The sequence below is a fragment of the Lissotriton helveticus genome, chromosome 1_1 (genome assembly GCF_964261635.1).
Source record: "Lissotriton helveticus chromosome 1_1, aLisHel1.1, whole genome shotgun sequence".
In the NCBI taxonomy this organism is placed as follows: domain Eukaryota; kingdom Metazoa; phylum Chordata; class Amphibia; order Caudata; family Salamandridae; genus Lissotriton; species Lissotriton helveticus.
This window is the reverse complement of record NC_136057.1, coordinates 1,473,691,193-1,473,704,714: the sequence shown is the minus strand read 5'-3', so window position 1 is coordinate 1,473,704,714 and position 13,522 is coordinate 1,473,691,193. Positions and strand designations below refer to the sequence as shown.

The window sequence follows — 13,522 nt, the reverse complement described above, 5'->3', positions numbered from 1 at the left end:
GCTCTTTTGGGTAGGTTGATCACATAAGGTCAGCCAAAAGCTGCACCATCAAGCCAGACCTAGAAAGCAAAATCTGATGATCCATTCAAGAGTTATTAAAATGCATTTTTGCTCCCATTTTCCAACATGGTAGTGTTAGGGGCTCTTGGGGCCAGCTACTACAATGTCAATGTTTAAAATTACAATTTGGGTACAAACACTTCTGCCAAGTTCCAAGCTTTTACCTAAAAAAAATCCATTATTCAGTCTTTAATTGGGAAGTATCCCCTAGACTACAGGAACACAACAGCTGATGACATCCCACTGCACAGACACATCTCACCAAAGCAGATCATGTGGCAAGAACTATGTGGGAAAATCAAATCTGCCTCTATTTTAGCACAAAATGGAAAACAGCACTCTCAGCAATTTGTACACAAAAACTGTAAATGTCTGAAGATTAATAGTGCACAACTTCAACAGCCAAATAGAGCTTAACCATGAGAAAAGTGCTTACCTTCCCTGAGGTGTGTCCACAGAAAAAGAAGCGGTTGCTCTGCCTCATAATGGTGATGCCCGGAGTATCCACTGTGAACTAAATGAAGTAATTAGGAACATGTGAGAAAACACAGCAGATCACTAGAGCAGCTTCAAAAAGTGTAACAAAATGAATCTATGGGGCAAATATCCAGATCATTGTTTTTATTTTAACTTACCAACAATGCAAAATGTTTTACCAAATAGTCATAGGGTAATATAGCCCCAGAATGCCAAACTAACTTACACTAAAACTTACTTTGTAATTAAATTAGTAAATTGTTGTACCATCAGCGTTTCTGTGGTTAAACGACTAATGCTCACAACACTAGTTAAGAGATTATAAACGTCTTCTCCTTGACAATGTCACAGTCAACAAACTGTGGTTTTCTAAAAGCAGCACTGGAGTGGAATTAGACAAAATTATTGACACTGAGTTCCTGTACAGAAGATCTTCCATGAGGGGATGTTCTCGCCAATTTGGCTACAGTTTTTGACAAACAGACCCAGACAAGAGAACCGCCCATGTGCATGCAAAGACTTAGAGTTAAAACATTATGCCCCACTTTGAGTAATAAATAGAGGCTTCCTATTGGAGCCTTCACTTTGGAATAGCATGGCGAATGAGAGTGGTTGTCATATAATTTGTGGCATCGTAAAGGTGACCTTTAGGAACCCACTAACAATTTCACTTGTGAAACAAGGGCGGCTCCATTTGTTGTCCTGAGGACCCTGCCTGATGATTAATTGCCACACAGAATTATCGGGGTTGAAATGTCGACATATATCTTGGTCTGTATGACTCCTGTGGGCTGGCATTTAAAGAATGGAGTGTATGTAAACTAACACACCCAGGCACACAAATTGGCTACTGGCACAATTTAAAAGGCAAAACAAACTATAGTCAATGATGGCATCAAACTGCTTTAGGAGATAAATTGCATTTTAATTTCATACAGTTATAACATCATTTGATAAAATCATTTACTCATTGATAAGATTTGATAAATCATCATTGCATCATTGCATCATTGCATATGTATATATAGATAAAAAAGAAAAATGAAAAAATACAATATAAATAGTGGATGGTTTCCTGTCAACGCGTTTCGACACGTAGACTGTGTCTTCATCAGGACTTTACCATCATGGTGCTTTTAAATTGTGCCAGTAGCCAATTTGTGTGCCTGGGTGTGTTAGTTTACATACATTGTTTACCCTGACCCAGGAGCTTGATCCATATCAGGGGGTCCTTGTTTCTTCACATATTTAAAGAATGGACCCATGACTGAACCTGCCCTAACTGTTGTACACTGGTAAGAAACCCGTTTTAACATCTTGTATACAGATTTTTTTAATTCACATGCACTTTTTTGGATGGAATTGATTCCTGTTTTTTATGTGCATTTCAGACCCTGTGGGGTGGATGGGATAATACAGACTTTCCCAAATTGACATTTGGTAAAAATGATCCGAAAGAAGTATATTTTTAGCCATATATTGCAATATATGATGCATAAAGCTCTCGTACCTATTTCTATTCTTTTTCTCTTGTATCCTATTTGAGGGTGGTTCAGTACTTATTGGTCACGGCGCGGAGCACTTGCCTGTAGTCACACATTTGTCAAGGGATTCATGCTGCAGTCAACCCTATCTTCCTTCTTCGTCATACAGACCAAGATATATGTCGACATTCCTCCTTGTCTGCCAGTTGCTGTACATTCATTTGATTACAGCATAAAGGTACCTTGTGCAAAAACTTGAGCTATCTTGTGGGGCAAGAGACTCTAGGAGTGCCAATACTTTCCTCTTGAAACCATCCATCCTTAGGAAAAAGAGAACCTGTCACAGAGCCTTCTCAGGCCCCGCCCCAAAGATATGGAACCCAGCGACTTGAGACCCTCACGGGTGAGTAGCGCGCTTTACCAACCCCTGATTGATTGATTAACTGATTAAGTCTTCCTCCAGAAGTACGCAGAATTTCTTCAACAACGGCGTCCAAAGTGGAATCCAAAAGATTCTTTATGAACAAATTCTTACCCTAAATGGGCTTGGCCCACCTGCCTGAAGTCATTGCTCTTACTTCCTTTGTATCATCTTTTGTCAATTCTCCTCTTTTCCTATACAATGACCCCTACAGGGCCCGCTTTTACTTGTTTACTATATTACCCTCCTTGGACATTGCTCTAACTTCCACTGTACCTTCTTTTGTTACTACTCCTCTTTTTCCTTTTACAATGACTCCATCTGGGCTCGCTTTTATTTGCCTAATGTATTACCTTCCATGGTGCAACTGTCCCTTAATCAGTGATCATTCCTGTTTGCATTTTATGACTACTTGTTGGCGATTTTGCATGTATGTCCCTCCTCCCATCCTAATGTAAAGCGCTCCGATATCCCTTGGGATCTTGTTCGCGCTATATAAAACTTTATAAATAAATCCCTTGACAGTGGGTGACCACAGGGAAGTGCCTCCCCCTCACCATGACCAGTAAGCATTAAAACACTCTCAAACAGGGTACAAGAGAGAAAGGATAGAAAAGGGTATGAAAGCATTATGTCTTATAATATTGCATGGTATGAACACATAACAGGCAGGGATTAAACTAGCTTTGAATTAGACTGTAGGCCAGTATGGGCTTTACATTGCCTAAACATATTGGCAAAACCCATGGGTGGATGAACTTCATCAACCATCCAAAACAACCTTTATGTAACCATATCTAGGGTTCTCAAAAACAAAACACATATGTGGAGGGTCCAGGGGAATGTTTTACGACCTGTCTGCTCACTCCCCTAATGTCAACTTACAAAACACAAAGAAGAGCAGATCAGGTCTGGGAATGGTGTGTGACTATGCTAATCACTGCAAAACAGTTGGATAGATGTGTGCAAAAAACGATTGAGAAACATACGCTAGAACCAGACCCATCAGCCCAACCTTTATGTCGGAGTTTACGTCATGTGGGGATTTTATGGTTATTCATCACCACATCCAGCCATATAGTGCCAGTGCGGGACAGAATGTCAATACTCTAGCGATTTGACTCATCGTGGAGTAATGTAAATAGGGTGCAGTGCTCAAGTGGTTGTGATGAATAAAAAATGACTACACAGATTCAACAGAAAGTTCGAATAGAAGTCTGAGTGTCAAGAGTTAAAAACACGCCAAGTAGTAAGACTACCCTTTGGCGCTTTGCAGGGCGGTTGACATGTTTCAGCCTAGTGGGGGACTTCCCCGGCTTTCTTCAGGACCCTTAGTCATGGAATAGCTACTGCAACTACAAAGTATGTGAAGTGAAAAATCTCAAAAATATACATATCTACCAGGAACTTAAGGGATTGTATGTCCACTGGAGGGAGAGACGTACGTCTTCTTCCCAGCTTTTTGTGGGTGAAGACCTCACCTCACCCGGCAACCGCTCGGGAGTATGAGGCCCCGCTCTATCCGTCGGTGTCCCCGATATTCGGCCGAGCGGAAGGGGAGGAGTTTCTCAATCGTTTTTTGCACACATCTATCCAACTGTTTTGCAGTGATTAGCATAGTCACACACCATTCCCAGACCTGATCTACCATATCTAGGGTACCACTGAATAAAGGGAAGCTCCTGAGCGTATACCCCACGATAGTCTTACTAAACATCTGACTCCCTGCTGGCATCCTTTAACAACGTATTTAGGTTTATGCATTATTGGTTGAGCCTGCCAGGGTGGTATTCACTTCTCTTTGGTGTAGATAGGTTGCCAATAATGTAGCATGCCACTAAGTTGTGGGTGAGGCGACCTTTCCAAACATCTTTTGTTACCTGTGAGATCTAAAAAGGAACTACAGGCTCCCCCCTCATTAATAAGACCTAGGCATTTCCCGTGTAAACATGTGTAGGGAAGGGTGCTTATGCCGTTTCTGTTCTTTCTCCATTTGTAAATATAGTTTTACTTTCAGACACAGAAATTTCCCTTATGTTAAGTGCCTTACCTTCTGGGTCTCCTGCACGGTGTTCAAGTCAATTTCTGTGATGTGATCCTGCATGCCCCCCATAAGCAGAGTGTCGTTATCAGTGAGCAGTAAACTGTGCATGTCCGAGCCTTCATCCATGCTGAGAATGAAATAATGTTTTACACATGAATTTTCTGATCAGGAAAAAATTATCTTTCTACAGAGAAGTGGATAGATCATGTTCTGATAGCGTTAATCTATGCAGCGCACATTAATATTTTGTATACATTCAGTTTCATGGCAGAGTTGGCCGACACCAAATGCATAATCCGTTTAGTTTATTACATTTTACAAGGGATGTTTACAAAAACTATATTATACAGACAATTCATCCAGGAATATGCAATTAAAAATAAACATTTCCAGTGTTGCTGTTAAATCTATGAATTACACAATTTTTAATTCGTAGAGTATACAAGTTGCAGGAAAGTAGGGATATTTTCTTTAAAATAAATTGATCATTTAATTTATAAAAAAAAGCACTTTTTTTTCTTTGCTCGTAAATCTAAAGTTTGTTCTGTTGTGTCAACTCTTTCAGCCTGGTTATGATGCACAGGCACTTCAGGATGAAGATATAAAGTCAACTTGAAAAATTTGCAGTGAGCTCATTAATGTTCCCGTGTTATGCAATAGATTGTCCTTCGCTCATGTTGGGTTCTCTCCATTGTTCAATTGTTATTCTGTTTGTAGCATATAAAGAACCCCATTGTATCTTTAGGAATGGGCGGGGAGGCTTACTACGTTGTCTACCAATATTGATAACGGTGGTCGTGTTTATTTTTGCAACCTTGGTGGTGAACTGATACTCTGGGTCTTAGAGATTCTATTAAACAGTGGCATAGTTCCTCACTGCGCCCCTGTAACACAGACCTCCTTGGCGTGCTCCAATATCAGCGCTTTCCCCACTTACCTATTACAAACGTGGTTCCTTCCCCTCCTTTCAATTCACTGGAGCCATCTTGTTATTCATAGTATCAATATATCACATGTTGTTCAACAGAGCTCACATGTCAATCCAATTCACTCTTCTACTTATGCGGGTAGCCAGCTCCTCACCTTAAAAACAGGCCGCTTAAGAACTGGATGATACATTGCCGTCCATAACATGAAAACAAGCATTGGCATAGCTAATAGGTCTCGCCTTTTGGACCATATAAGTGTTTAGCTATGCAGGATATTATCCTGGGTGGGGTGCCACTAGGAATATTTGAGCTATACAACAAATAAACACAATGATGGACACATGCATACAAGTGAACTCAATTTCACTACTCACAACATATTGTATCTCCATATTAATAATCCTCACCCTCAGTGAATGTTTCCATCTACTGCCAGGGTGTTTATAACACAATCACAGTTCACACACTCTTCACAAGATTCTTGGTTACTGAAATTCACGTGTCACCGCCAGTCAAAATTAAAAGACGGAAGATTGTTTTTTTCAAATGTCAAAATATAATTAAAAAACCATTAGGACTTATTGCATTCTAAAATTAAACAGGTTGATGGGGAAAGAAATAGGGCTTTATAATATTGTCTTCCACGGAAAAAACATGCCCTTTATCACAGAAACTCCAAAAGACGAGCAATGAATAATACACATTTACCATTGCACACATGCGCCCAAGTGTCAGCTATCCTGAAGCCCCTAAGTGGTACGGGTGCCATGCTGAATGAGACTTGCATATAGGTGCCATACAGAACACAGCTTGTGTGTGGGTGCAATGAGAAATGGGATCTGGACAGTCATACAAACCAAGTTTAACACGCTTTCTAAGGTTTCGGAGAGCGGTCAAGGTACACAGCAGGGTGCGAATCGAGCCAGTGTCGGGTAACAGAATAACCACATGAGACTTCGAGGACGGTCCTCGCATCTTTCCTGGCTCCGGTCACCCCGCATATGGCTGTCACACCCGACTTGAGCAGAAGCCAAGAGGGCCTGCCTATTAATCGCTAACAGGCGTGATAGGGTCAAGAAATAACCCCTTCTCCCATAACATTCCTCACATCAGGAAGGGCAGATGATAATGAAACAAGCTGCCACTGTCCAGTAAGTAACCAACTAATCTCAAGACGACCTCCGGTAGCCAAGCCAAAACACCAACAGACCGCACCAAGCGTGTACAGAGTCCCGTTAGGAATGCACAACCAACAGCACATGGGAATTCTGTGTAGCGCACCACGATTGGGTGAGGTGCCCCCCACCCCGATTCTCCAATCAGAGATCCTTTTACAGATTTGCCAAACCTCCCGCTCCAAGACGACTATGTTTTGCCGAGAGATTGGTTATTAACGACTCGGAAGTTCTAAGGTAATGGCCAAATGAATCGGTTAAAACATCAACACCAGCTATAAGGTGGAACACCGTGTAAGTAGCGAACATGTGTTCACTTGAAGAGTGAGGGCATTGGGGCTGGAAGAGGTTTAAGTGGGTTAAAGTGAAAGCATTCGGGCAGTTCAAAAGCATGTTTCATTATTTGCGAGCCGCTACAGTCCCAGCCAAGCCTCTTTTAGTACGGTTTACATTTAACTCGTGCATCCCAGACCCCCACCTGAGATTACCTAGGAACACACACCTCAAGACGGAGCACAAACGCGGGGCGGGTGTGAAGCTATTCATTTGAGTAAATTGATTTTTGAGTCAACATGATGAAGAAACCTGGTGAAAGCTTGGTAGAAGCGGGTCGGGGGCGGGAGCAGAGCAACCACAAAAAGATTAAACAAGCGCGGCCGCTAAAGTGACCGCGCTGTGTTTAATTAGTAACATGGGCCACGAAAAGGGAGGCATGCAGCTGGCACAAAGTGTGCCGCTGCTCGCTTTTAAGACCTAAACGCTGTGGGAGGGAACCTTTAGAGAAAAGGTGGGACATGCAACGCGTTTGGCCATTTGCATGCTTTCATTATTGAAAGCCACACGCAAAGGCCAATAGAATGTGTGGGAGTTACCCACACGAAGAAGTTTAGGGGAAGTTTGAAGTGCTCACAAGAAGCCTCCCATAGAGCAGTGCATGCACGCTGCGTTAGGCTCCACCTAACACGTCACAGATGTCGCAACCAGCAGACGTAAAAACGCCTGGCAAAGAAGCCCCTCCTCTGATTTGGGATCCCCCGACTATCAAATTACCAAAAAAGCCTATGCAGACCAGCCAACGGCTCGCCAAATACCAATGGCCATAAAATGCAATGTCAAACTACAAGGATGATCCTGGTCCAGCAAAAAAGTAACTTCCATGCCAAGAAACAACACATATTGGGTGCTACTAACCACAGAGCTTCACATTCTCTTGCAGTCAGAAGTGCCTAGTAATGTTTACTTAAAATAGGTAGATAGAACTTCCAGGTCCAAAAGTCTTCCTCAACAAGCGCCTTTACAAAGAGGACAGCTCTAGTAGGCTAACCCACACTCTGGATGCGAACTTGCAGAACCACAAATGTAACGATCTGCTGATGGGACCAGAGCAGTCCAGAAAGACTGCTGACAAAATCATGTGCCAGCTTGTAGAAAAACAGCCCCCATGCAAAGACTATGTTCTCTTTACTGTGACTCCACTGTTCTGTCTTCTCAAGCACTTTCCCATTGCCAACTTGTAAGTGGCCCTGCCACATAGTTGCGGGACCAGAAATGGTTCCTATAGCTGTTTAATACAAATCTTTTGCGTGCCTTTATCGTGCGTGAAAACATACATTGCATGCGGCAAAGCTCAATCTCTGGAGCCAAATCCCATTGGTTAAAAAAAAAAGTAAATGGAAGTATCTTTCTGACCTAAAGCCTCTGGGGGAACCTCATGGACAAGCCCTAACAGTCACAATAACAAAAAGGCTACTTACCTGCAGCTATCATTTTTCAGTTTTAAGTGTTGTATTCGTGTGATTTCCACACTCTTGTGACCTGTAGGGCGTGAAAGTTACAAGTTATTTGTCTTAAAAGTAAAAGGTTCTGATTCGAGGTGACTAGCATTCTCTCCCCGAAACCCACAAAGCACTAGGACACAGACTTTGACTAGGATTGTTTTTCCTGCCATTGTGATCAGACATACTTTTCAGAACTTGTGGGCAGATATCGCAGCAGTTGAGGAAGAGAAAGTCCAGCAGTAAAAAGAAAAATGTTTACAAAAGGCACCTTCAGGCAGCTTATGTCTGGGCAAACTGGTGAGAAGAACCTCCTGGCAAAACGCTGTTATTCTTCAGTATGAAGCTTCAAGAGTGTAGTGGTGGCAGATGTTTGCGGGGCAGCCAACATAGCCTCTGGCACATGTACATTCCTGTAGAATGCTACAGCTGCTGCCTTACCCCTGAGTATTCCTCGGCACTGATGGAGCCACACAGGGTGTACCACTGGGAAGGGCAAGAGGTTATCCATCTGGCAATAGCAGCCTCTGCAGTCGCTCAGCAGGTACAACCGACTGCAAAAGTCACAGAGATGGCCTGAAGACCTTAAGTCTTTGGTTAATACAGATAAAAGGGGGAGAGAATGCTTGAAGTCCAAATTATAGATCGCTTTCTCAGCCGAGGCTGCATATGGATGTAGAAGGATCGGAAAAAAGTTTCTCCATTCAAGAGGAAGGCATAACATTTTTGGAATAAAAGAGTGGAATGACCCGAGGACCATCCTGTTCTCTTCAAAAACTGAACAGCTCTGAGACGCAAATGGCATGAAGATTGCTTTTGCATTGGTCTGGTGATCTAGCCACTAGAAATGTCAAGGGCATCAGCAGGAGTCTGCTCCACAGTTTCTTTGGCCAAGTTTACCATGAACGCATCCTCTTCCGGAGTACAGTCCAGGATTAAGGAGGCATACCAATAAACTTGTGCCAGAGACCAAGGCTATAATTAGCCAGGACTGCACTGGCAGTGGTCTGCCGCAGTCAATGGACTGCGCCATAGTCCATTGAGCATACACCCTTGAAGGAAGGGCTGTTATTGGGGACTGTGTTCCAAAGCGATGAACCGCTGGTACCAGGTGATCCATGTCAATTCATCCTCCTCCAGGGAGTGGACTGGCAAGGCAGGTTGCGTGGCCACATACTACTTGAAAAGGTGCGGCTATACCATCAGTGTGTCTTCCCAACAGATCTAGGACTATTTCCAGAGGAGCTCCATCAGCAAGGGTTGGAGCCTCCCAGTGCTTCCACTTCTTTCTGTGCCCACTGTGCATTGGGTTGAACACTAGGTGTGCCAGGACACAGAGGCTTTTGTCCTGCGCAGCTGGCTGCTACACTCCAAAAAGACCACCAGCAGCGTGCAGGCCTCAAGTTCAAACTTGGAAGCAGAAAAGTTGTCTGAAGAGGGACCGATGCCAGACTAGACTGGGGGGCTTGGGGCAGAAAGGTTGGTAACCTCCAGACTCATCACTGCTGTTAAAATTCTGTGTCGCTTTTAGGATTGGAGTACTCTTGTTCTGGATCGCTACAGAGGATCTAAAGATGATGGTAGCAGAAAGAGCACATGGGAGCACTTTACGTTGGTTAGCCCAATAGGAGATGCAGAGGTCATGGGGCTCAGCTTCTGCGGCTGTTTGATGTGTGAGACTTACAAATTGATGTTGTGGCATAAACTATCCAATCTGAAGGAAAAAAGCGATCAATGGGAAAAGCTGCTATCAACAAGACACTGGACATGGGTCAAAAATCCCCAAAACGTGTTTCACTTGTACTCCATGAATTCCAAACGACCAGAAAAAAAGGGAAGTGGCAAGGATCCATACGATATACTTAAGTATATGAGGTAACAGCCTCCAGAAGCTCTGTATCAAAGAGGAGAAGCAGTTTGTGGTCCCGACACTAGACAGCAGACATTTTCACAATTTGAGAATAGACTAGTGCCAGTACTTTAGAGTATTTTTCAATAAATAAAAAAACTTGTTTGTAAAATGGCTATTTATTTTGCACAATGTTTCCAATGATGGTCGGCGAAGAAATGACATTAAAATTTTTTGGGGAAAAATAACATGGAAAACAGGCATTTATAGAAGATGTTTCTTTTTCTTTTTACAGCTTGCAGCATTTACATGCTCCCCTCAGCTCAAGGTGATGATCTGAATCCTGCTGCAGATTTTCGTTTTGCTTCAGAAGCCTCAAGCTCGGAAGTAAAGTGCCAAGTAACTAGCAACTTGGCTAGCTGGCTATCTTCGAATGGTTTTCAGAACTGTTCAAATTAATTAAATCATCATGGAGTACCTGGGGATTGCCTGCTATTACACAGCTTGCCTAGCGATCCCAGATTCATACTCCTGAGAAGGATGCTGTGATGAAATGAACAGAGGTACCGAATTAAAAAGAAATACAAGTTTGAAAAATTAGGACCTATGTGTAGTATTCGGTCCAGACGCCACCTGCACGTGGACGTGGACACACTGATGTCATGGCTCGCGCTGTGACAAGTTTGGTTAACCGTTGGGGTTTGACAGTTCATGATATGTTTGTTGGTGCTGTGCTTGCACACATGGCTTGGCTGTGGGATCTTACTGGATTTATCCATTAAAGCTTACTTACTCCTACAATTGGATCCTGTCGTTACTACACGCTTTGTGGCGGTGAGCTGGATCTCACAAAGAACCTGCTTTGATTTACCTCTACTCAGCCGCCCTCGTGCTGTGGTGCCCCTCGGTGAATTACCTGTGTCCGGTACGAAGGAAGGCTGGTGTCCTGTGCGGAGAGACTGGCACACACCCCGCTGCCAACAACGAGCCGACGAACAAACGCTGACAGATTTCAGATGAAATTTGCTCCCACTGACTTCTGCCAACAGGGTCTACAATTTGGCAGTCACGGCATGCACGCTTTGTGAGTCTAATAAAGGAAAAATATGCATGCTGTTACCCCTACACCACCCTTTCTCGACTCACCAGGTGAACCACCTACTGACTGACGTCACCGGCTTGCTGCTTTTGAAACATATCGCGAGGCCATAGGAGCTCATAGATTTAGGCTAGAAAGGAAAATATTTCTATTGTTACATTCGCTAGGTGTTGAAGGTAGAGCAACACAAACACCTTCCAGACCCCGTGGGGGTGTTGAAGATCTAGATGAATACTAAAAAACAAAGAAACTAGCTTGTATATGTGATTTTCAGCCAAGTATAGTAGTTGTAAGGCATACATTCTTCAAAAGAAAACACAAAAGTGATGAAGATCTTGACACATATATAAATGCACTTAGGAAATTAATAGCCGTTTGAGAATTTGAAAAATGTTGCAAGCAATTGGTAAGCGACCATTTTGATTGCCATTACAGCGATAGAACCATTTGACAAAAACTTCTGTCTCTAGGGAATCCCACACTGAAGAGTATCTGTATTGACAAGAGCATTAAGCAGCTCAAGTGTCTGTGAAGGAATTGGAGAACAAAACTGTAGAGGTAGTTACACCCGTACGCATCAACAATATCCCTAATAAAAGGGAAGCTTTTCAAAATAGCTTTTTCAAAAGGTCTGACATTTGCTTCCGGTGCGGTAACACTACGCACAACAAAAATAGCAAACCATGCCCTGCAAAGAATGTAGTGTGTAGGTCTTGTGGCAAAGTGGGGCATTTTGCAAAAGTCTGCCTGGGGCAGAAGAAAAAGCATGTCAGAGTAGGTTACGTGAAGGACAGTAGTGACCGCGATGCCGAAGACCTTATGTCAGAGATGAAAGCAATGATACTTACTAGTTGTCAGTGAGAAGGAAGTTAGAACTGGTGATCCTGCAGATTGCGTGGATCCCTATGCACACATACTGGTTGGGGAAAGGAACTTATGAGTTCTAGTAGATTCAGGTGCACATATCACCATGATAAGCAAATCACTGTTTACCGCCAATTGGGGTGAGAGACCATTAATACCCCCGTCCGTGCACCAATATCCTACGAATGGCGTGAAATCGATCTTCTTGGATGTTTTGAAGAGGTCATAGAATTTAATGGCCGACGTATCCAAAGAAAAATATACGTAGCCATCAAAGGTCTGAACATACTTGGATGGGTTCACCAAGGTCTGTTTGATATGATGCTATGTTCGGTGGCTAAAGAACAAGTGTTGGCCATACGGGATTCATCTCAGGTTGAAGAGCTGTTTAACAACAATACTTAAGTGTTCTCAGGAGATCTAGGTAAAATTAAATTTTTCAAGCACAAGATAACTCAAGGAGGGTGCAGTCCCTGTCAAACACAAGCTAAGAAGTACACTGCTGAAGGTTGGCCCAGGTAAAAAAATGTAGTTGTTGACATCCAAACAGTTGTAAAAATTTGTGACAAATTATCCGTAGAGGATGACCTTGTTATCAGACTAGAGAAATCATACTTCCCTTTGACCTCAGGAATACGCTTTTGTCTAAAGAACATGAAGGACATTTGGGCACTATGCTCAAACGCAGAGTACACGAATATTTTTCATGGCCCCAAATGGACGGAGACATTGACACTATGATTCATGATTGTGCAATGTGTGCTAGTAGCAACAAAGCTTTACGTGTTTGTAATCCTCCTTTAACACCCATCCCTCTGCCTGACAAACCTTGGGAAAAATTGGGCTTCGATGTACTTGGTCCCTTCCATGTTTTACCCCATTAGTCCCGCTTCGCTATAGTTTTGGTTGATTACTACTCAAAGTGGCCTGGGATCAAATTTGTAGCTAAGGCAGACTCTAAAGAAATCCTAGATTTTTTGAAAGAAGTATTAATGCGGGAGGGTTTTCCTAAAACCTTAGTTTCCGACAATGGGGTAAAATTTATATCTTCTGAAGTTTAACTGTTTCTAAAGGAATCTTGCATCAACCACCTCAAGATCTTACTATCACCTGCAATCTAATGGTTTAGTTGAAAGGCTGTCGCATAAAGTCATACCTGTTGCGCTTAGGATTATGTTGTGGTTCTACAGTACCACACCACACTCCTCAACAGGTGTGTCACCCTTTGAACTGCTTAAATCCAGGAAGGCATGTTCTGAATTCAAACCAATATGTATGTCCAACTGATTTACACACAGCGTCTCTGCACAAGAGCTAGATGTGATTGTCAGAAACAAAGTTAAAA

The 13,522-nt window shown here is 42.8% G+C and overlaps 1 protein-coding gene across 3 annotated transcripts in view; it reads right to left on the bottom strand.

Annotated features, from left to right (window-relative positions):
* PAN2 (poly(A) specific ribonuclease subunit PAN2) overlaps nt 1-13,522 on the bottom strand; it is a 1,642,407-nt gene that overhangs the window by 751,282 nt on the left and 877,603 nt on the right. For all 3 annotated transcript variants that reach the window (XM_078686370.1, XM_078686378.1, XM_078686384.1), the window contains 2 exons: nt 4,493-4,613; nt 497-574 (listed from right to left, as the gene is read on the bottom strand). In XM_078686370.1, coding sequence (XP_078542496.1) covers nt 497-574; nt 4,493-4,613 — 199 coding nt within the window. The remainder of the gene's footprint in view (nt 1-496; nt 575-4,492; nt 4,614-13,522) is intronic.